The sequence below is a fragment of the Ambystoma mexicanum genome, chromosome 3q (genome assembly GCF_040938575.1).
Source record: "Ambystoma mexicanum isolate Mex_15411 chromosome 3q, UKY_AmexF1_1, whole genome shotgun sequence".
Lineage (NCBI taxonomy): Eukaryota > Metazoa > Chordata > Amphibia > Caudata > Ambystomatidae > Ambystoma > Ambystoma mexicanum.
Genome location: NC_090926.1, coordinates 138,392,623 through 138,417,614, shown reverse-complemented (window position 1 = coordinate 138,417,614; position 24,992 = coordinate 138,392,623). Strand labels below are relative to the sequence as shown.

The 24,992-nt window shown below is 44.4% G+C and overlaps 1 protein-coding gene across 2 annotated transcripts in view; it reads left to right on the top strand.

The window, feature by feature from the left end:
- The window catches only part of ESPL1 (extra spindle pole bodies like 1, separase), a 1,025,090-nt gene that overhangs the window by 82,947 nt on the left and 917,151 nt on the right, over positions 1-24,992 (top strand). For both annotated transcript variants that reach the window (XM_069653328.1, XM_069653326.1), the window contains exon 5: positions 9,408-9,528. In XM_069653328.1, the coding sequence (XP_069509429.1) occupies positions 9,408-9,528 (121 nt within the window). The remainder of the gene's footprint in view (positions 1-9,407; positions 9,529-24,992) is intronic.

Genomic DNA, 24,992 nt, shown 5'->3' with positions numbered 1-24,992 from the left:
CTCACTGGATTTCTGACAGAATTAACAAAATGCGTGACCTTCTTTGCTGGTAGTCTGAATGAAAGGCAGTTTAGAACCTTTCACAAGATTCCAATCTACCTTGCAGAAGCTGTTGCTCCAATCAGCATTCAGAATCGTTGATGCCTTCTTGAGTTGGGATCACTCCTCACTTTTCGAAAGTTTTATAGATTATCCTTAGTTTCCTGCATCTTACTCCAGCCCTGCGCTGTCTGAGACCTTTGCTAACTAATGCACGAATGGTAAATCTGACAATGGCATAGTGTGCTTTCGAATCTGAAGATGGGCGCCTGGGGTGGGATTTGTGGAGACTCTCGTCATTGGATGTGTGCAGTATGACCCAGTGTCCAGTGATTGGTTAATGGGAGAGAGGCAGTTTTCACACTTTTAAAGCAACACTGCTTTCCTTTTTTCATAGATTCCCAGACTGACTGGGAATATTAATGAGTGTGTGAATCCATGTTAGACCCATGCTGGAGAACAGTCGCATGTAATTTGTACTTATGGAGCCCTCTAGCCTCTTTTCTTTTGCAGATGGGGAGCAGGTGCAAGTGGATCTAGGTCACCTGGCCTAAGCCCCGGCCACCTGGCGCCTTCCAGGTTGCCGCTCTTTTTCCCCACTTAGCAAGCCCTGCCACCTGGAGCCTCAGTCTCGTATTCATGATCCAAGGTAGGAGGGGTTCAGGCCTTCTACCAACCAACAGTCCCCAAGTAGTCTAAACCAGGAGAGGTGCATCCATCTGCCCCAATTGGGGGCAGAGATTTCTACAGGACCTGTCTGCAAGGAGTCCAATACATCTGTGCGTCAAGTTGCCCTTATTCCAGATCTGGATGTAGACTGACTTCTCTACTGCTCACTTTTCTTATAGACATTTGTCATCTGAGCGGAAGGGAGATCAAATTCCCCTTCTCCAACTTTTGTTTTATGGGCTTGGAGTTTGATGATCCTCCCCATAATAATTTTTGTCCCCTGTCATGTGACCAGAGAAATCTAGGGGATGAAAGCATTGTTGGGTCAGTTTGGATTTCACATTGGTGTGCATTCACTGACTCCTCCCCTCCCCCCCCCCCCCCTTATGGTTTCTCCCTCACCAATCTGTCCCTATCCTTTATTCAATCTTGAATAGTCCTTGGCGACCCCATACTGCCAAGACAATTAAGACTTGACAAACCTCTGTGAAAAATCTTGCCAGAAAACCTGGGGGTAGGGGAGTGGCTACTTTCCACATAAAACTCTGTACAGTAGTAGCGAAGTAACCTTGAAGAAAACGCGAGTATATAAATGAAGTGCAGGTTTATGATACACCACAGGATGTAGTCTGTTGCATGTGACTCAGGCCAGTTGGTCTGTGCTTCAGTTGGTGCTGTAGTAGAATTGCTTGACTTGGTCCTATTCTGCTACAGTACAGGCCTCCTTTGAAAATAGCTGGTTAGATGGACTGTTCTGATGGGCTATTCTTGATTGTGGTCCCAATGCTGTATGTTTATAATGCAGATGATTACCCTTTATGCTGAAGGCTTCTCTCAATCTCTGAAGAGCTGTCAGTATGGTAGAGCACTAATCTCCAGAAAGACTAATTGATCTTTGGGTGGTCACAGGCCTAGCCAGTCTGCCAATGATGGCATAGTTGTAGTTTTGGATGGCTTCAGGATCCAGTGATGTCTGGAAGCAGCTGCTGGGAGGATACAGGTTGCGTCTACAAGGAGCAATGGGACAAGGTGGAAGCAGATTAGGGAAGCAGTTACAAGACAGTTGATCTTAAAGGCACCGCTGCAGTGGCAATAGATCGTAGAACCACACTCCTGTGAGTGTAATCATGTGACTTTTTTTGTTGTTGCAGTTTTCACAATGGTCTGTCTTTAGTAGCTGCAGCTCTTTGATCCGGTTAATTGGTCCTCTTTATTTTCCTCTCCTCCTTTTGCTTGCTGGATCTGCACAAGGCGCCCTTGCGGACCAACGGATTGAGTGACAAAGCTATTACTTCAAGGGTAGTGAGCATGAGGCTTGGTCTCACAGTAAGTCTGGTTTTTGCACTCGCCAGCGCAGCAGATGCCAGGATGGGTCTTGAAATGTTTCAGGTTCATCAAACCAGCCTTCATTGAATCTGGCATTGGAAATCTGAATCTCGCTGCGCCATGTCCTGATAGGACCAACTCGCCAGTATTGGCTGTTCCACAATGTTTGGCTACTGGACGGTACACTGGTTTTAAATAAGCGTCTGTTGTTCCCTTGGGGCAGAAGACTGTTGGCCTGTCCAAATTAGGAAATGGCTGCTACCAACCAGTGGAGACCTGCCAGTCAGCCATGCATGTTTAGTTGGATAGGAAACCAGCTACATTGTGTATCCTGATTGAGGGACCACTATTGATCGCCAGAGTGCTTGGATTAGGGAGCCTCAGGAAAAGATTGAGGTAGTTCAGAAATGTTAACTGTCATTCTGGTATTTGTTCCAAGTTTAAGAACTTTCATATCACATACTACTTGTTCCCATTAATTGAAAGGGGCAAATTTTGTGCTGCAGTAGGCAAATCGTTGCTGCTGGCCTTAATTTGCACTTCTATTTTGGGCACTTCCTTTTTTGTATTGCTTTCTTATTTTACTTTTATACATCTCTACCTGCAGACAGCTAGCGCTCCATGCACAAGATGAGACGGACTAACCATGTTTCTTGACCTAAAGCTTAACGAACCCTGCCACTACACTTCTAATAGATTGATGCTTCCTTTCCACTTGATGCCAATCACCTGAATGTATGTCTGTATTAGAATACAGTCCTAAACTGATGGTTGCTTACAAAGGAGTGTACTAGCAAAACAGAGAACCCTAGTATGGCATATTCTTCTGCATCCCATCCTCTACCCCATTTTTTCTGATCCCCAGAAAACATTTCTTTTTTTTTCTTTGTATTTGGTTATAACAACCTTTTACAAGAGAAAAAGCAGAGAGAGAATTTGAGACAATTTCCAAAAAAAAGAAATGAATCCAGTATAAAACATCACATAACAAGTAAAGAATAACACATGAGGTTTATACAAAGACTAACAAAGTAATTATACAAAAGATAAAACCAACCAACATAGTATTCATTATATACAGTAATTTGACATTTGATAATATATGTTCATGCAGTAAAACACAGCAGTATATTGCAAACACTATGTCTGCTAAATTCCGAAGCTCAAAAGATGATGCAGCTAATTTGCAATAATGAATTCATTGACACTACTTTGCGAGCCTCATTACAAAATCTAATGAAGCACATTAAAAAGCTAAAACTAAAGAGGATTACTGAGAATATTCAGCAGTCTACATGCTGCTCTCTGAATCCCCTGGCTAAGGAGCCGTTACTTATTTTTTCATCTGTCTCCAGAACATGTTAATTGACACACATTATTTAAAAATCCAACTACAGCTATTTGCGAAGAAGTCCTTTTTCCATGTAACATTTGCCACCACAGGCTATCCAAAATTGCATAATCAATATTTGGTTCCAAATTTTCAAAACCTTCTATACGTTATTTTCTTAATGCAGTACAATGAATTAGTGTTCCAGAGTTTTGGTTACTCCACCAATGGCACAAAACCTACAGTGTTCGAGGCTCTTTCACTCTTGCCTGAATATCGGAAATCTCTTGTGTTAAGAACACATTAAATCTAAAACTCATGAACTCTTGCTGCATATGCTTGTTGGGAAATGGGATCAAATACGGCTCCAGGGTCCCCCACATTTACTTTGTGAAACCATCTGTTTATATAATCAAGTTTCCAGGACTTCTCTCCACTCAGTTTTGTCACCTTAACTGGATTAAAAATGATTGAGACGCTCCAATCTTGTCCAGATACTTGACTTTCAATTTTAAGATTTTTGAGGTACCCTGACTTGGTTGTCACTACGGTATCTACTTCCGAGGAGATCGTACAGGGAACCCTCTGTTGCAGTAATTAACTTCCTAAAAAGAGACCCTTCGCCACATAACCGTGTTTCCTATTAATGAGCCTAATTCATAGCGTATAACGACCAAGGGAACACACTTGGGTAGACACTTAAATAATGACCTTAACAAACGCGCTTCATGCTTTGGGAGCTCTTCTATAACCCAAAGGGGGAATCGCACAAGACCATAACCTGACTGAGATATTGTCTTAGTTTTTTAATAGCGCAGAGTTGGTGAAAAAGAATTTCCCATATTTTACGTCAATTGTTTTCAACTGCACTGATGAGCTTACCTTACCTTTTTAGTACTGCCTGTAATGTGCTTTCTTTTTATCCCCATATATGGGAAAACCTAAATAGCGGGAATATGAACTAACCACTAATTTAACATGATTCAGATGCCATGAATGTGTCTGAATATATGGTCTAGAATACAGTCGTAGGATCACTGTTTTCTTAGCATTTTTATCAAGAGACCATTCACCAATGTATAGTCTCTAAACTTACTCAGTTTTTGCAACCCTCGATGAGTTTGGTCAAATAACATAAAATTATCCACGTAGGCTGTCCAACTGATTTTGTTTCCTCCCTTCACCACAGGGGGAGCAAAAGCAGTGGCTTCTATAACTGCACTAGCATCAGAAACCTACAAATTAAAGATTGTGGGTGCAAATATACAACCTTGTTGAAGTCCATTAGAAGCATTAATGGGTATTGATAGGATACCAGAATTGTTTAGGCGCACCTGTAATTTAGACCCTTCATGCAGATGGAAAAATATTGATAGTAAGGTTGATGGCAGGCCAATTCCACTTTCTTCCAAAGCAGGCTTCTGTCCACCATATCAAGTGCCATATCCGGGCACTGTTAACACTCAATGCTTTTTCCTGCATGATGTTCATCAACAGTCTTTCGACATCTGTGCCAATGTTCTTTCTAAATCCAAATTGGAACCTGGCTAAAATATCTTTGGTATCTGCCCATATTAGAATATGTTTCAAGACCAGACTGGAGAATATCTTGGAATCTGCATCGAGTAGCGCGATCGGCCTATAGTTTTCTGCACATGACCGATCGCCTTTCTTATAGATAGGGACTATATAGGAAATATGCCAAGATAAAGGGATGTTCCAGGTCCTTAAATAGCATGAAGAGAATTTTGGACCATAGGTCTGTTTTCTTTAAAAATGACATTAGCCAGGCCATTCGGGCCGGCAGCCCTCGATGGGGATGCCTTCTGTATCAATGCTTTAATGTCCTCCTGTATTATATCAAGGTGCCACATTGTATCAAATATGTTCATAGGGAGCGGATCCTTAATCTTTACTGGGGCATATAAGGTTCCAAAATAAAATACCCTTCCCACTGATTTTCTCAAACGGCTGCAGACTGCTCTACAAAATTAAAGGCTGTCCCCTTATTCACCAATGCCCAAAACGGTCTCTAAGGGTTATCCCTTAGGTCGGATAGCATGTTTTCATTGTCGTCCTGCTATATTGCACGATGCATCTTAATTTTATTCTTCCATTTGGTTTTTGACTTTTAGCCATACTTTCCCACTGAGTGGTGAATTAATTTAGCAAATTTGCCATATTTCTCTAGATCTACAATTCTTGTAATGTCTCACTATTGGATCATAAGTGTACATGTTTTATATTTCTACGATTTAGTTCCAGTGGGGTCGCTTGTGCATAGTGACAGTGTCAGTGGTGTAGACTAAATGTTTTTCCCAAGATTTGATTTATTCAAATCAAAGAAACTGCATTTGTTCTACACACATTATCCGTATACCAAACAATTCTGGTTTTAGCTGAATTAACCTGAGGTGCAGAGGAACATAATCCCTAATTTACTGCTCCCCATTCTCCTTCAAAGTTCTACTCCAAGTACCTTATGATCACTACAAGATTTTTGTTAATCTATAGACGGTTGCAAAATCCATCAATGGTTTCGAGAGAAATATGATCTATTGTACTTTTTACCCTAAACCATGTGGTGTGATCAGAGGTATTAACAAATCTCTACCATTCTGCATGCCCATTTGTCAAATAAAATGACCCATGGGTTGTACCCATACAAAACGATCCTCCATCAACCACATCACGCTCTTGCCTTGGGATTTTAACATTAAAGTCACCCATCACCATCCTCATAAGTTCAGGATATGTTTCCTCAGAATCCTCCAGAATGCGCCCCAATAGGAAGAGAGATTCCTTCAGGTCAAGCGCAAGTCTCCAATAGATATTTACAACCAGAATGTTACATCTGCCTGCAGAATATTTATTGCTAAGCTGTATTATTACTGCCAAACACCAATTAGAGATTTGAGAAACCTTTTTAAAAATGGACCCCAAGTCCACTCTAATTGCAGTCAGGAGACCCCCCCCCGAAGGTCTACCGGCAGGTCCCTTCGTGTCCAATACAGAGTGTACTAGGTAACCATCCAGGACATATAGTACACTTGGCCACGTCTCTTGTAGACCGATTACGGAATTCAACATCAATTCTGAACATAATTCAGCAGAATTCTTTAAAAAAACAGTGATCCCTGGTGTTCCAACACATCAGGGTCAATTTACCAAACGTGTTAACTCTGGGGTTTTAATCCCTGAAGCTTGGAAATAGTCACGCAATGAGAGAGCCAGCCACCTCAGGCTAGGTTCATTCAAATCGCCTTCATTAACCCTGCCTACGGAGCCCTCAGCATTATTTTGAGGACTTTCTCTTAATTTAATCGGTTGTTTACCAATTACGGGATCAACAGCACCCTTACTGACAGTTTGAATATCATAGCCGAATCGATGCAATGCCTCAGCTTCTCAAACAGCCTCACAAGTTAAACATGAATGCAAGGCTATCTGTACAAAATCATAATGTTTGGGGTGCACACAATCTACCAGTTTTATATCGGCAGTTGAAATTGGCGAAGAGCTCAGGATTAAGTTCAGTAGGGCCAGAACTCTCACGATTCAAGGAAGGCAGACCTCCGTAGGGAAATGCATAGTATAATATGACACTGGGGTTCTCAGAATAGCGTGGAGGTCTCAATAATATTTCTTTCCCAAAGTCAGTGTGTATCTGATGTAAAATTGAATAGGTTGTGGGTCAGTTTGGGCGGTAAGGCGCAGTCTGTCCTCGTAGTAATCCGCTCTCCGATTTTCTGTCCCCTTTAAGGTTTTAGTAGGGGGCTGTTCATTTCCACACAGATTTTCGGATGCAACTGTTTGGTTATCCAGTAACATTTCCGTCCCTATGATGTTTTGGGTTCAGACTTTCCCATTAGAGGGCATTAAGTTGGGTGCCATAGGATGTTTGTCAAGCATTATCTTCATAACTTTCCTTATCCTCTCCATCACTGGGTCCTCCAACTCATGTTTGCTCAGTCCCTCCAACATGCCCCCCTCCTTTCTAACTGTATGGGCAGGTACAGTTCGATATTTCCCCAGCCCAGAGCCACTCAGCTGTATACACTCTCTGTTGCCCATATTATGTGGCAAAATAACAGAGGCAGATCCACCGCTGTCTACCAGGTTTACGGAGTGAGTATTCTTGTGACCACCCTCTTCATCTTCACATCTTACCTTAGTCATGGTGTTTAAGATAGAACTGTCATGTGAGATCTTTTGAATCTCAACAGCATTATTGGAATTCGGGGTGCCAGACGCTATCATTTCAACTCCTGTGTTTCCTGTTCAGTCCGTAACAATTTTCTAGGAAAGAAATGCAATAAACTTCCTTTAGCACAATCGCTCTTCTTAGAAGGCCTTCATTTGCTTTCCCTCTAGCAATCTTGGGTATCCCTTTATTCTTTAAATTCGATGTAATGGAGTCTGCAGCCAAAGTGCCCCCGACTTCTTATACAGAGATGCATCATCCTCTGTTTCTAAGTTCCCCTCAAAATTGGAAGGGACTGTCTTATTTTGAGTTTTCACCAATTGTCCTTGGCACCCTTATTCGCGCTTTTACCTTCATTTTATTTGTATTACATTTTTGTTTTGTTATTTTGCGCCTCATTTGTTTTTGCATTTTTTTGGTATAGGGGCTATGTTAATTCCCCTGATTCATCCCAATACCATGTTCATTGTGTTCCACTTCATCAGCACATTTGTGTAAGTCAACTGGGACTTCCAGGGTGATAGTTTGGGTAGATACATTATCGGCAGAGTCTTCCCCCTCCCCATTATCAAATTCCAAAACCATATTTGTCCCAATAGAGGAACTTATAACTTTTTCCCACTAGTTACATGCGTAAACTTTTATAGTTCAATTGCAGTAATTTTAAACGTTGTTGTATGCAGCCGAAGTTGTACTAAAATCTGACTATTAATTGCATCATCAGCACCTTCCCATTCATTACTCCGACTTGGGTCTTGTGCCAGTGTTCTTTCCCATTCTGATTCTTTGTCTATTGATACTGTGATAATGCAAGTAAGGAGCTGTCCATGTCCAGTGTGGGAGCCCCATCTCTATTACATTATCCATATAATTTCCCTGCATAGGTGGCTCTACACATTTAAAGTGATCATCTTCCCCGGATTCAATCAACAAAATGGATTCCTCAGCCGCTCGTTCCTCCGCGTTTAAATTCATTATTGCGATGTCCATGGAGGACGGCTGAGGAGGGAGGTTTGGGGGGGTGTAAGTGCGAGGGCCATTTTCATTGTGCCACGCACCGGGGTAAACACAAGCGGAGCGGATAAAATGCCATTGGAAGCCTGAACCCCAGCCATTGTTTCCCTTCTGGTCACTGGACCACTCCTATTATGTGTATTTGACTGGTTTAATGTATTTAGCGTTCTTCATAACAAACAGTAGTGCTTCTAATCACCGCCCCAAACGCAACTTTCTCTTCATATAAACATAACTTTGAGCATGCCACTTTCCAGCAAATCAAAAATACGATTACTATTCAGTCCTGTCACGTGATGTTTTCAAACTTACTCGTGTTACTTGATAAGTCAACTTCCAATCTATGGAAACCATTCAGCATAGAATAGAAATTGCTGGATGCCCTTGCCCGCAGCCCCACCAAACAGTAAGACCCTTTCGGACAGCGTGCGGTGCGCGCGCCCGGTGGTAATGTAGTGGCTAACCTTCGCTGGGCGGCACACGAGCGGGACTGCGGGCGGGGTTATAAACTGACGGCAGGCTTATCCAGTAGCGTTTCCACTCAGAAGGCTTCCCCGCAACTTTTCCACGCCGACGGCATTGGAATTTAGGTAAGTGTTGCTCAAGCGTTCCAAAAAGGGCAGCCAAACAGTAAGACACTTTCGAAAACATTTCCTAGTCCCGAATAAACGGGCACAGATGTGATGGTAGATGTACTTCAGGTATGTCCACTATTGATGCTTTGATCAGTTTCGACTTTGGAAGGCCCTTTTAGTGAAGTGTAGCAATGCAGTGGCCCAGATTGGAATGGTCTTCATCCTTTTTCCTCTGTTCTTTCATTTGTAGGATGAAAAGCCAGCAGAGCTGAAGGAACTGCTGAAGAGTTGCACTGAGACCGTCTGCAGGATGTTGGTGGAGCTGGATGACCTCTCTGAACAGGATCAAGAGGAATATCTCGGCCTTACTGGTCAGTACTTAGAACACCTTTACCATTTATTATAGCCTTGCACTTTTATTAACCTATGTATGCCATTTGTTTGTGTTTACATGAATAGCGCTAGGTATTGATTTGTGAAATGTAGCCCCTTTTTATTAGCAAGGGGAAAAGATTAGTACTTTCCCACATACTAATGTGGATATTTTGTCCTTGGGAATGGGACCAGAGCATGATGCATAGTAGCATAAAACAAATTGCTACCAGTGGCCAACTGCTATTCCTTTACTCTGCGCAGATGGGGAGTGTTCAGTAGCAACTGTGCTTTGGTTATTCTGGCCAAATTAGTTTGTCACCACCCCTATTTCATGGTTCAAGAGGTATCCTGGGAGTCTTTTTGCCCCCATGGATGCATTTTCGCTGCCTGGAGTGCCTCGGATAGGACCAATTTGGTCCAACCGGAGTCGCCCTCACTTGCTGTGCTCCCCTCCACAGGATGCAACGTTGAGAGACCGACACCAGCAGGCTTTCACATGTGAATTGAGAAGGCTTTATTTTTTTTTTTTTCCACAAGCTTCCTGCTCAGAACACATTCCATTGTTGCTGAAGCAGGTCTGTTGGCTTATCAAGCCTCGAACAGGCTTATGGCTGAAGTGCCTTCCAGGCCTACATCGTGCCCATGGACCGAAGAACACTTCATGCCTAAATCTGCATTGTGCCCAGAGATACTGCTTCTGCAGATTAATCCCACCAGAGTTGGTGGGGTGTTTGACAGAGTGCTGACGACCACCAAGAGCTCTCTGGAGGCTGTACAAATGGTGGTCATCTCATGCCATACTGGAGACCTTACAGAATCTGCACTGAACTGGTCCAAAGGCCTCGGCTTCTTCATTATCCACCATGTCGCCCAGAATTTTCAAGACCTACCATTAATGAAATCTGCTCTTCCAAAAGAAGGCCCAATCAAACTTCCTCACCTGCATGAATTTAAGCATTTGCCTCTCGAATTCCCTTGATGAATGCCTCTAACAATTCTTCTGTAATTTTCTCCTCTGTTATCAAACCACAAGAAGTGGCCTTAGATGCTTAACGCAGCATGTGTAGGGCTTGATTTACCCAAGATGCAGGACTAACCCCTCCTTCCAACTTGGTACAATATCCAGAGCCTCCTCACAAAATCGTCCCTGTCCAGAGAACTTCCGACTTGCCCATAGTCGATAACCATCCTTGCAGTGTGCTTTATGGGTAGAACCTCAAATATAGCCGACTTCCTGATCGGTAACCACACCCTTTTCTTGCCATTCAAATAGGTCCATAATGCTTGCCCCAGCTGCCCACACCTGGTCCAGACTTCTGCACACCTTCAATACCAGCACCACAACCACACCACACTGCACTGTGAAATCAGGCAGAATATGTAGTATTTCAAATTTGTTCTGGAAAAGACAGCCTTTCCAGAAGGAGTATGCAGCATTTTCAAGTGTATTCTTGCAAAACCCAGCCGACACGTGTTTCAACCTCAGTCTTTTTCTAGGCTGAGGTTGTTACAATTTGTCTTGCAACTCCAATTGGTTGGGGTGCAAAAGGCTTGCTGCAATCTGCAAAATGTAGCCTCTGTTAAGGTAGAATTGGAGAGGAGCTCTGTTGAGCTAATACGTAGCCTCAAGGATTGCTAGACGACATCCTCTCCATTAAACATCAGCAGAAAGGGAACCCCCAGCAATATTCAATGTTATGCGCTGTGACCCACACCATGAATGATTTGCAATCCCTGCTTTTTAATCCAGGTCATTGCAGACAGATGCTAAATATTCAGACTGTTGGTACTTCATATTGTTCGCCTAAGCATCTAATTTTTACGAAGTCGTCTGCCATTCACAGCTATAGATGTTGGATCCCACTGCAGCAATCTTATTCCAAAAGGCCGGTGACTCACCTCCACCATCTCTTAATCTTTTAAAGGCATACCTTTGACTTGTGTCTACATTTTGGTGTCTCACCATCCTGCTCTGCCACCTACATAATTTGAATATTACTTTAGCTTTTCCACATTGTCCACCTTGTGTACAAGCTCAGCCTCCCACGCCGCAAAATATTTAGAGGTGCTATTGTCATTGTACATTTCTAAGCAGGGTCAACAATTAATTTATCTCCAATGCTACTACCTTTCCATACTGTAAGCAAAGCTGGAATGACGTCTCGGAGTGCATCCATCTCACACATCCATGTTTTCCTGGAACTACACTTTTCGCAACAACTCCTGAATTACCTTATTTTATTTATTTTTTTGACCCACCATATTGGTCGTTGAAGGTCCTCGGAACATGGCACATCTTCCTTGCTATCTGTTCTGTTTTGCTCTAGATGCCAATTCCCCTCCCCCCCCCGCTCCCTACTCTAATCCAGGGCCAAGGCCCATCAGTGGTTTTGTGATGTCCTCCTCCAAAACCTTGAATGCAGCTCTGCTCCCTCCATTTAAACAGTCAAGCGATCCATACCATCCTTGTCTTTGCAGTTGAATTCTTACCTTTTCTCAATATTTATCCCACTGCAAGGGCCCAACGTAAGATTACTTCACTCTAGTATTTGGTCAAGACATCAAATCCTGCACGTCACAGCTTTTCTAGTTTACATAGCATGGGGCCTTTATGGTCTATGCCACAATTCTTACAAGCATATAAATGCGACTCAAGAATGCAAATGGCATACTATAGAACAATTCTTCAACTAAGACCTCGGGACGTTGGTCAGGCAAAATGAGTTGAATCTCACTGAAGACTGTGCACCAGATAGAAGAAATGGTTTATAGAGATGGCAAATGAAAACAGCCCGCAAATAAAGGGGGATGAGGATTGATTAAAGTCACCACTCTTTGCAAATGAAAGATGGGACTGGATAGAGCTGGAAAAAACTAATTTACAAGCAAAGGGAGTGTTCTACTAAATTATAAGATCTGGGAGAAGTGAAAGCAAGCACTGGCATGATTGGATTGTAAATATGTTAAGGATGGGGGTTGGCAGAGGCAGAACAGTTGCCTGAATGCACTGGACAGTTAGTGAAGATATTGATGCCCTAGTTTGAGGTCTTGTTTGGCATGATCAGGTGGAGGCCATGGGAAAGGAAAGTAGAATCATGTGAATGAGAAAGGTGGCTTTAATGTAAGTTGCTCTGGAGGGCGAAACCTTACAATTCCTTGAATTGGTACCAATTTGAGTTGCTAATATAACGCCGTATCTTTGAGGCCAAAGGAGAAGTTCAAAAATGTTGCAGGTCACTGTATCCAGACGGTAGTAAAGCCTCACCGTAACCATAAAGAGTGTAAAAAAAGAAAAGGATGCAGGACTCCGCGCCATCAGAATGTGTGTATATTTAATGTGTGTATATTTAATAATATTGCATAATCGCACATTCAAAAAGAAGCCCATATGAGAGAACATGTTTCGGCTCTGCTGAGCCTTTTTCAAATCTGGGCCGTATTTGCATGTAATCAATCCATAGGACTGATGTCCCTGTAGTAGTAACGGGGTAATATCCCCAATATAAAGTCCGATTCCTTCAAGCAGAAAGTCACACGCGTCAGCAAAGTCACTTTGCAGAGCCGAAACATGTTAACTCATATGGGCTTCTTTTTCAATGTGTGATTATGCAATATTATTAAATATACACACATTCTGATGGCGAGGAGTCCTGCATCCTTTTCTTTTTTACACTATATTCATGTGAATATTACAAAATGTTATACTATATAAATATAAAGTGACAAAATTAATATAGGTAGAATACTAGTTAAGAGCTGCATAGATACTCCCAAAAACAATGGTAAGATCATTAAACCAGCAGATGGCAACGACTACTATAATCGCCAGAGATGTACCATATCAGTCGATCATGGCTCCAACCCCATTCTTACGCGTACACAGAAAATTGGCATGGATCTATTTTTGAAAGTTACAATATATAATGGAGTTCCAAATGTTTGCAACAAAACTAATATACAGAAGTCTGAAGGTTGATCAGTTCATGTAAAACCCAAGGTGTTTAAGAGGGGGCATAAATTGCATGCGTCACTAGTAAGTGACTAGGGATAATTGACCCTTTACGAGTAAGAAATGTTGTGTATGTGGAGAACTGAGCGAGTGATTCTGCCTGGCTAGTCTTGCGATGCATGTTCAGACCACCGCCCTGCCTAGACAATTCAGATTGCGAAAAATATATTAAAAAGGGAGATGAGCATGGGATGGTTAGGGGGAGAGGTGTCATGGGTGGGATAATTGACAGGAGTGGTTAATCACATAGGGAGAAGTTATTTATGTAGGATACATATACAACTGTCACAACGTGAATTAACGTTTACGAGTCGGCCAGAATCCTTGCAGGCAGTGTTTTCACAGAAACCTAGAACGAGGCTTCCCTCACCCCACCATTGCATCTCAATTCCCAGGCACGGCAAAGGAACAAGTGTATAGTACCACATAAGTAAGGCCTTTGAACAAATTGGGTAGGAATGCGTGCAGCTGGAGCAGTGAAGTGCTGCGGCATAGCATCAAAGTCGTACTCATGGGAGCAAAGGTAGCGCTTAGGATGCCAGAACACGAACCAAGATTTAGGACACTAGTGCCCCCAGAACGATGGTCTCTCTATTTGATGTGCAAGGAAATGGGCTCTCAATCCTTTGTGAACTGGATTGATTAGTGGGACAATAGGCTAATTCTTGGGGAGGTGAACCGATAAGTGGAAGCAAGGAATGACATGATCGATGTTTGTGCCAAGGAGAGTTAAGAATGATGCCCATATAGTGGGGAGGGCATGACGGCGGCACCAACATGTCTTCGATGAGAAAAGGGCTGCTTTGTTCGCAAGGACCAGACTGACCTCTAAGTTGCCCATTGAGTTCACATTGATAACCAGGTGCGTGGCTCGGATTGAAGATAGGGTGGTGCTAGCTGATGTTAATCAATTGCTTTTTAGCATTCCTTGATGTACGAAGAAGTTACCCACGTGGTGTGAAGAGGAGCGAGAAGACAGTAGAACCAATTGGAGGATGGGTTCTATGTAATCATTAGCATGTAAATAGGCGACAGCCAATCAGGGTGGGGGATTAACACTGTATATGCAGTGCATCATAAGTGACTATTTGTGTTTTTAAATCTGAATTGTGTACGAAAGACGTCGGAGCTCTTCGGCAGTGGATTTGTAATACCCTGCTGCTTTTTCCTTTTTGTATACAAAATAAAAGCTTGCATCTTTCTCGAAAAAAGGTGGACATAGCCTTTTTTGCTAGCGCATAGGATTTTCTTGGTCTGATCGCTGGGAGTTGCCGTACATGTTTGGTGACCCTGGCGTGAACCCAGTGACCCCCACGGAGACTGAGGATACCTGGACGCACATCTGGACGGGCTGCACCCACCTGCAACGCCTAGGCCCCTCAGTGCACAACCCCTGAGAGGGTTGCAGGAGCTGTTTTATCAGAATTCCTTTCTGTCCTTTGGAGCTGGGTGCGGTCTTTGGATTGTGCAGGCTGTTGACCGGACCCTGTGACTGAGGACTTGGGGGTTAATGCGCAGATAAAAGTGCATCCCCCTTTTTTGAGAAAAATAAGGGCTGTATGAGGGTGTTGGACAGTGCAAAGGGGAGTATGGGTGACTAGGAGTGTTTGGGTTGATGAAGTAGAGAACCACGTGGTGTTGTATATATTTTTGTTGCTTATTTTTGTATTATGGTTTGTGGAGTAACAGGATGCTTTCCTTGGGTAATGGGGGGGAGAAGACGGCTCTGTATAATGGAAGAAAAGAGGATCTGAATAGAGGCTACATATATTTAGTGAGTCTGGGATCTCTCCGTCCGGTATATAGCAGGGTGTGCGAACAAAATGGTAGTTGTGGTAGAGGCTCTGAATGTCCTGGGATCTCCGCACCAGCTATAGTGGGGTGTTGGAATGTAAAAGTAGCATTTATTGTAAATGTATTAATTTTTTGGGCTGTTTGATGTAGGATTGATTGAGGTGTGACTTAGTGTGTGGCCGTGTGGAGTATAAGGGCATTGCGGGGGAGGGATACAGGTTTTTGGGGGTGCAATAAGGTTGTTGGTAACATTAGAAAAATGCTGACTGGGAAGGGTTGCTGTCATGGAGCCAACAACTCAGTTGGATTACATGTGCAATGCCCTTCCATTATGAATAATGTACAAAATGATGTGTGACATGTGGAAGTTAGATTTGCGGAACACTATGTACTAACTACTCGTTCCTCAGTGGTAGCTTCTGGTCAGTTGTCAATGCTGGATATCCAGGAGCTGCTTTTAGCTCCTGTTTACTAATCTTAATTTCAGTCCCTGCAATGGGAAACCTAGTAGACTTGCAACCAATTTACACATTTCTTTTAAACCCAAAGCAAGGTATGAGTTGGATGTGCATTCCTAAACATTCTCCATCCCTATTCTAATAGTTTGAAATGCTGCCGACTGTCTTCTTGCAGGCACTTGCACATTTATTTTTACCCATATTTGCCATATCTGCACAGGTTCTGTATTGAAAAGCACAACTCTCTGAGGATGAGGTTAGTTTTGTATTGACAAAATGGGTGCCTAAAAATCTTTGCATTGTCTTTGATGGACCAAGTGACATCTGTCTTGGCCAGAAACGAAAGGCATGCTAGAGATTATGTTCTTGTTCCAGCTCTACAAAATGCTTTTCAGTAGATCTGGGGCAAGAGGGATAATTTTAAAAGTGTGATGATCACTTCTTCCCGGGGGAGCCCCTTTCCATGAGGCCAAGGAGATGATGATGCTACCCAAGAGTCTCCCCGGGGGTGGTACTCAGCATGTGGATCTCATGGGGAAGGGACCCGCCCCCCCCCCCACCATTGCATTATTGTTGGCCTGGAGAGAACAGACCTTAACCTCCCCTTACATCTGCTCCCCAGTTCTCAAGCAAACACTGAACCGAAGACTAGTACTGCTTTCACATGGTTTAGCGGAGCCAGTACTGGGATGAAGAGGGGCCGAATAATAAAGCACTAGTGAGGGTGCATGGTCTTGTCTTTTGATTGGCCGAGACTCCTTTATCAGAGAATCAGGCAATCAAATGAGACTTCGTCTTGGTGTGGCCTGGGAGTTCGGCAGTTGCATGCGGGCGGAAACGGGAGAAGCAGAGAACAGGACGGTACCCCACTGGAAAAAATGTTTGAGTTCCATGGTGGGCACTCCGAGACAAGAAGACTGACTGAGCACATTTCGCTGTTAAAGGGAACCTTGGAGGACAGCCGACCGAGTTTCAAACGGGGCTGCAGAGACGTTGCGACAACAGGAGCAGTACCCGGCCAAGAGCAAAGGGCCCAGAAGCCACCAAGGAAAGCTGGTGAGTTCCAGAGAGGGTTGGGACGTCATGGCGCAGATCCAAGGGAGCTTGGAGCAGAAAAGGCTGTGCCTGGGACCCAGACCCATAAAAAGGTAATGAGCTCCTTTATGGCCATACCTACCATGTATGGGAAGTGAGACTCCTTGAATTAAGGAAAAGGGAAGGCAATAATCTAACGATGGTATCAGACCCAAGAGAAGGACTGTATGAAAGTCATGACTATAACCTAAAAAAAAGGAAAGATCTGGCAGGTTAGTGAACCAGGTCTGCCCCCAAGGGCCAAGGACACACTACAGCTTGGGGAAGTGCAGCCAGGCTTTTCTTCAGCACAGTATTTGGTGAGAGGAAGCCAGCCTGGGTCTGGGACCCCAAGGAACTACGCTGTGAGCTTGAGGAAGGCTGGGGAAAGCTTGAAACCTCCCCCACAGCCAAGGACTGGCTGAAACCACATTGAGCAGGTCTTATCAAGACAAAAAATGCCTTTCGTCCAGGCGAAGTAAGTCCTTCCTCTGATCCAAGAAGATGTCTCCTTTTATTTAATTAGTTTAGTTATGTTAAATGTTAAAGGTATTTGTACAGCGCACCGTCCCCAACGGAATTGGTCCCCAGGCTCTCTGGTGGATCTGTAAATAAGGTGAGGTGGGGTGGGTTAGTAGGTGAAGAGGGAGTAGGATAGTGAGGAGTGGTGTGTTGGCAGCTTTAACTCGGTATACACCAGATGCTGAGCTTTGGTGAGTGTATTGGATCGGTGACAGGCCGCGTGTGCTGTTGGTCCGGCTTATGTGTTGCAGTGTTGTGAAGTGCGTGTGACTTGTTGTGTGAGAGATGGTTGTGTGAGTTTTTTGAGTGAGATAAGTATGCACAGTTTGAGCTTATATTGGTTAGTGGGTTACCTGACCTTTGGCATGCTAGCATTTGCAGTTCTGTCCCAGTGTGGCGCCAGTTGACCCACACAACTCTATCTGGATGCGGCGCGGGCCAATGTTCAGAACTCTATCCAGGTGTGGGCAAGCCAACATTCAGTCCCATCCCGATGCGGCGCAAGCTACCGTCTAGTGATCTGTCCAGGTGTGGGCATGCTATCATTCGCAGCCCTATCTGGATGCTACGCAGGCTGGTGTCCACAATTCCAAGTGTGGCACACGCCAACATTCAAGTTTCATCTAGGCGCGGGGTTGCTATCCTTCAATCAATCCCAACTAGATACGACGCAGGCCAATGTCTACAATTCTATGTGTGGCCTGTGCTAGTCTTCGGGTTTCGTATAGGTGCGGGCATGCTAACGTTAAGTCCTATCTAGATGCGACGCTGGCTAATATTTCACAAATCTATCTAGGTGTGGGTATGTTGGCATTAAGCTTTCACCTAGGTGTGGGCCTGCCAACATTCATGGTCCCATCTAGATGCGATGCAGGCTGATATTCTCAATTCTGTCTAGATGTAGACATGCTAATATTCACAGTTCTGTCTAAGGGCGGGCATGCTAGCATTGAAAGTCCCCTCTAGATGCGGCGCAGACCAATGTCCACAATTCCATCCACGTGTGGCCATGCTAATATTCTCAATTCTATCTAAATGCGTCTGCCGGTCTGGATATGCTGCGTCCGGTACGTGCGAGTGGGTGTCACTTGAGGGCTTTCGTCTGGGTCTAAGTATGTGTTCAGTCTCTGGAGCCTGCCTTTTTGTGGCTATTTTCCAAGCTATCTTATGCTCTGTCGAGTGGTTAGTTCTTTGGTTTGAGTGTTTGTCCATGTTGGGAGTGGCCGGGATTGGAGTTATTTTCATCGTTGTTTTAATGTCTGTGCATTCTGGTGCGTCTCAGTTGTGATTACCCTGTGAAGAGCCATGATTTGAGAAGTTTCCTGAATGCTAGGTGGTTTGTTGTGTTCTGTATATTCTTGGGTAGGTCATTCCAGGTTTTGGGTGCTTGGTGGGAGAAAGGGATCCTCAGAGTTTTTTTTCTGTTGTAGGGTTTTGGTTCCAGGCGTATGTCGGTGCTTGATCTTAGTGTTATTGTCGGTTGATGTAGGCGTAGTTTGTCGCTTAGGAATTCTAAGTTTGTGTATTGCTCTGTGCGTGATGCACATTGACTTGAACTTTATTCGTTGTTTTGGTGGTAGCCAGTGTAGTATTTTTAGCGAGGGTGTAATGTGTTCTCTTCGGGGTAGCTTGAGGAGTCTGGCTGCTGCATTTTGTATGCGTTGCAATTTTTTTAGAAGTCGTTCGGGCATGCCCAGGTATAGGCTGTTGGCATAGTCTACTCTGGACATGATCAGAGCGATGATGGTAAGTGTTTTGTTGGCGAACGACAGGAACAGTAGGATCCTTTTTGCTGCTCGCAGGAGGAAGAAACATTTCTTGATTACCGAGTTTACTTGTGGCTCTAGAGTGAGATTGTTATCCATCAGGACCCCTAGGTTTTTTACAGTTGATGATGGTTCTGGTGTGGTGCCGAGCTCTCTTGGCCAGGGGATGTAGTTTGTCTCCTCCCTTTTTTGAGACGATCATTATCTCTGTTTTGGCTGGGTTGATTTTGAGATGGTTGAGGTTCATCCAGTTGAATGTCAGGAAGGCAATTCTCTAGTGTGGTGTTTTCTTCTCTGGTCTCTTGTATGTTGAAGATTATTTGTGTATCGTCGGCGTAGTTGTAGCATGTGAGGCCGTGTTTTTTGATGAGTTTGATTAGTAGGTACATGTAGATGTTGAATAGCAGCGGGGAGAAGGATGAATCTTGTGGTACTCCGCACGTGGAGTTTCTGGGTTTGGATTTAAAAGGTTTTATCCATACTGTTTCTGTTCTGTTTGTTAGGATGGATTTGATCCATAGTAGGACAGTGTCTGTTATCCCTAATCCTTCTAATCGCTTTGAGGATGGTGTGGTTGACCGTGTCAAAAGCTGCAGACAGATCAAGGAGAATCAGGGCGGTACTGTTGTCTGAGTTTGTTTTTAGGTCGTCCCATATTGAGACAAGAGCTGATTCTGTTCCTCTCATAGGTCTGAAACCAACTTGTGCCTGGTCTAGTAGGCAATGTTCTTCTATGAATTCTTGGGTTATTTGGTAGACGTAGGTTTCTAGCAGTTTGGCTGTGTACGGTATGTTGGAGATGGGTCTATAGTTAGATAAGTCCTCTACGTTTCCTGTTGTGTCTTTTGAGTAGCGGCTTGATGTATGCTGATTTGAAGGCCTGTGGTACTTTACCTGTTGAGATTGAGAGGTTGAGGAGGTTCCTGTGGTATTCCTTGGGGTTTCCTTGTTTGAGAGTTGTTTTGTATATGTCCGGGGGGCAGGGGTCTTCAGGAGAGCCTGATTTGTTGCTTTGGTTTACCAGTTTGACGAAAGCCTCAACTGATATTTCTGGGAAGTTTCGTAGCTTGTTTGCGTGTTCCGTGACGGTGGAGTTTGCGCTGTGAATACTTGGTCTACTTTGAATGGTGTGTTGGATTGAGGTTATTTTGTTTTTGAAGTGGTCTCCGAGGTCCTCGCAGAGTTTCATCGATGGAATTGGCGTGTTGTTGCAGCCCGGTGGTTTTTTTTTATTTCGTTTGATTTTGAATAGTTCTTTCTGAGCGTTTGGTGCTCTGAAGATTTGGTTGTCATAAGGTTTCCTCTTCGCTTTTTGTATTTACTTTTTATATGAGCGGATCTGTTGTAGGAATTTCAATTTGTTTGCGGAGGTGTTGTTGGTCCTCCATTCAGATTCTAGTTTTCGTTTTTTTCTTTTCATGGCGTTAAGTAGTGGGGTGAACCACTTTGCTGTGGTTTTGTTACGTGATGGGGTGAAGGGCTTTTCTTTGGCGATGTCGTCTAGGGTTGTTGTGATCCAGGTATGAAGTAGAGCAACTTTTTTGTCTGTTTCTTCCATGGTTTATGCTTGTGGTTTGCTGAGTTCTAGGAGTTCAGTTAGGTTGGAATTTTTTATGGTTCTCCAATTTCTTTTCATCATGATGGGTCGTTTCTCTTTTTGTTTTTTTGTTGGAGCGGCCGTTGTGATTATGAATGGAATGACGAGGTGGTCGCTCCAAAGTATTTGAATTGGGGCTGCTGTGTTGATGAGATCCTTGTTGGCGAAGATTGCGTCAAGTGTGTGCCCTGCTAAGTGGGTTGCTCCTTTGACTAGTTGTAGGTTCATGGCTGCTAGTTGGGCGGTTAGGGATTTTTGTGTGGTTGTGGTTTCTTCGTCGAACCAGATGTTGAAATCTCCGAGGATGATCAGATGATTGTACTTGATGGCTAGGGTGGTGATTGCTTCCGTGAAAGCATCTATGAAAGTCGCATCGTAGGTTGGTAGTCTGTCTATCAATATGAATTTCAGGTTAGTTTTGGGGTTTACTGAAAGTCTTAGTATTAAGGATTTGCATTTCTCGATGTTTAGAGGATCTTCCATTTTGATGGCCAGTTGTTCCTTGTGGATGATCGCTAGTACTCCCCCCACACCCCGACCCCACCTCTTTTGGATTTTCTGTTTGTTTGGATGCATTTGAAGTCTTCAGGCAGGCAGTTGTTGAGGGTGATCTTGTAGTTGTCGTCTAGCCATGTTTTGGTTATAAATAGGATGTCTATGCCTCCTTCTGAAACGAAGTTGTATATTTCAGTTGTGTTTGGACATTGACTTTGCTTTTATTGGGTTACAGTGGATTCTCTGGTTGAGATTTTGTTTTCAGGTTATTTGTTGTTCAAGTTTGTAGTTGTCTGTGTTTCTGCGTTGATGTCGGTTGGATGAAGAACGGCAACGGCTGCTTCTTAATTGAAGCAGTCCAGTAAGTTGGTAACGGGGCTGATTATTCGTGGTGTTCCTGCTGTGATGTTGTTTGGATGAAGTTCAGCGGTGGTTTCTTCATTGAGTCTGATTTGTTTGGTGGGAGGTAGCATTGCTGGTTGTCGGTGCTTCGCCGTATTGTGCGGGATGTAGTGGAAATCGATGTTGTCCCTCTGTTCTTGTGATCTAAGGTGTGATGGGGTCGGAGCCCTCCCACTCTCTTGTTGAGTGCTCCCATAGTTTTCTGCGTGTTTCAGGGAATTCTTTGCATGTTTCGAGGTTTCCGTGTTGGGGTGTTGGTGTATCGTGGTTGTTGCGAGGTAAGGTGTGAGGTAGAAGGATTTTTCTCTTGTAACTTTTGTTCCGGTTATAGCTGTGTTGGGTGTGTTTGCTTCCAGTGGGGCTGCTTCTTGTGTGTTCTGTCAGTCTTGTGTGTTCGCGTCTCTTGTTGCACAGTCTTGTTCTTTCTCGGCGTCCTTTTCTGGGTCGGGCTATTTTCCAGTTTATATGCAGGCGTAGTAAGGTAGTTGGTCCTCTATGCTATGTTGTGCAGTCGCAGTGCCCTCAGTTTTTCCTTCTCTGGATATGCTGAGGTGTTCTCTGGCTCAGTGTTGCTTTTCTGTCGGTGGGTAGGGTGTGTTTCCTAAGGGTGCACTGTCAGGGGGTGGGGGGGGCTAAGGTGTTAACGGTCTGCTGGAATGGGACTTAACTGAGTTGGGTTGGGTTGTGGTGGGTTTCCCGGTTTGATAGAGTACTAAGCTAAACGTAGTTAGATTATTTGAGAGACCTGTATAGTGGGAGAGAGGCCTATCCATGCAATCTAGAACATCGTACAATGCAGTTTGGGGACATAACACCAGCTAAATTTGAGACCTGTATAGTGGGAGAGAGGCCTATCAATGCAATCTATAACATCATACAATGCAATTTAGGACAGAACCCCAGCTAAATTTGAGAGACCGGTGTAGTGTGAGATGCCGATCAATGGAATCTAAACATCATACAGTGCAATCATCTTCTTGACTTTTGGTTCGGTAAGTGGTTCGGAGTCTGGGGCAGAGTAGCTGCTCTACTCCTGACCCAGGCCACTCCTACCTTACTGGTCCTTGTAGATGATGGTTGACGGTCGGCCACTGCTTCCCCTGCAGACACCGGTTGACACTTCTCGGAGACGCCTCTGTTGGAGCCGCCCTTGGCCTTAGGGCCCCTGGTCACAGGGCTGTGCGGGCAGGGGGGGCTGCCCTGGGAGAGTCGGTTATGACCTAGATGAGCCTGCCGGCTCCGGTGATATTCCCCCAATCAGGGGAGGTGGGTGGTCCGGGAGGAGGGTGGGAGCGGGGAAGTGAGGAAGTGAATGCAAAGGGGGAGGTTGGAGGGGGGGGATACTAGGGCAACGGTGCTGCAAGCGCGAGGCTACGGCGGCCCAGTAGAATCAAGAAAGAGGGCCCTGGGGGCTCTTCAGGCATGAGCCCACACTCACCTGCCTCGGATGGCACAAGGCGAGCGGCGGCGGCTGCTGCAGGTCACTAGGCCTGCCAGCTCAGGTGATATTCCACCAATCTGGGGAGGTGGGAGGTCCGGGAGGCGGGTGGGAGCGGGGAAGTGAGGAAGTAGATGCAAGCGGGTGTGGGGGGAGACTAGGGAAAAGGCGCTGTGAGGCTACGGCGGCCCAGGAGAATCAAGAAAGAGGGCCCTGGGGGCTCTTCAGGCACAAGCCCACACTCGCCTGCCTCGGATGGCACAAAACTATTAAACTAATATTGGTACAGTATGAAATAATGATTATATTTGAGGGAGAGAGATGCAGTGGGGAGTCACCTTGTTTGCTATGGGTTTGGTAAGTGGCTCGGAATCTAGGGTAGAGTAGTTGCTCTACTCCTGACCCAGGCCACTCCTACCTTACTGGTCCTTGTAGTTGGTTGACGGCTGGCCACTGGCTTCCCCAGTGGTCACCTGCTGACACTTCTTGGAGCCGCCTCTGTTGGAGCCGCCCTTGTCCTTAGGGCCCTTAGCCACAGGGCTGCACTTAAAAAATATATGGAAACGAGGCCCGGGAGGGTCCTTGTGCTAACCACTCACCTGGGCTGCCTGGGTCTGTAATGGACAGAGTTAGGATTGTGACACTGGACCTTGGGACTTTTGCTATGGACATTCTGATACTAGTTATTTGAGCTGAGTCAGGGAAACCCCTCTTATTGCGAGATGGGGTTTTATTTTTGTTTTTAATTTTGAATACGTTTATAGCAAACACTATCACCCCCTCCGTGTCAGTCTTACTTCTGCACCCTTAAAGTGTAAATCTTAACATAACTCTGTACAGCACCTAAATTGATTGAGTTTTGAAGGTCTTTGCTGCAACAATGAAATATTTGAAATGCTTGTTAAATCTGATGCGAAGAGACTAGGTAATGAGGGAATTCTTGGGAAGGGATAGTAAGACTTTTGCAGCTGTTAAATTCGAAGCATGGAAGAAAAGTAACATGACGATGGGTAGCCAACATTTTATTGTTTTGAATGTGCTGTGCAGGAGGTACGCCTTTCCTTTGCAAACCGAAATGGACCCCTATCAATGCAGCCTAAATCACATCTGCTGTGTGCCTCAAAAATCAGAGGGGGCAAAGATTAAACTTCACTTAGCATTGTTGGCCCACACATATTCACTCCTAGAGCCCACATATTTGTTTCTAACTCGGAACCCTTTTTAGTGGGAATGCAAAGAACTTTAACTCAGTTTATCCATTGACAGCACAGCTGTTAGGCGCAGCAGTTTTTGTCCATGCAGTTCCAAATCAGAAAACCTACTTTTACTGCTGGGCATTTTACATTGCATCTGGGTGCTTTTGTATCTACTTTGTTTCCACCAGCATTGTCCTTCGTGCAGACTCTCTTGTGGAGTAGAGCTTCTGAAAACGCTCCCCTTGGGAGCATTGGATTTGCTGCTGGTAAGCACTTCCCAGCCACCTAAGTGCACCCTTCCCTCAGACATACCCCTGAGCCTATACATTTGTAGTGCCAAAGCTTTAATAAACTTATGACTGCTGGTCTAATATAACCATAGTGCTTTCCCTTTTAGAATTACATGTAATCCCAGTAAATCCTGGGAAAAGAAAATCCGTACAAGAAAATGCATTAATACTTGATAAGGCTGTTTCGAATGGATTGTGTTCTTCCCATGTATTCCTCATCTTTGATATTCGATATACAGCTTCAGCTGCTTCGGAATTATTTTTCGTCAGAGGGCGTTCTGCGTCGATGCGATGCAGTCGAAGCAATGTCCCTCGAGGATGTCATTGAAGGCATATATAGCACGCGCAGTCCCCGTTGGCTTCAGTTCAGCTTTTCTGCGAATGCTATCGCTTCGAGAAATGAGGCCCGCTTCATTACT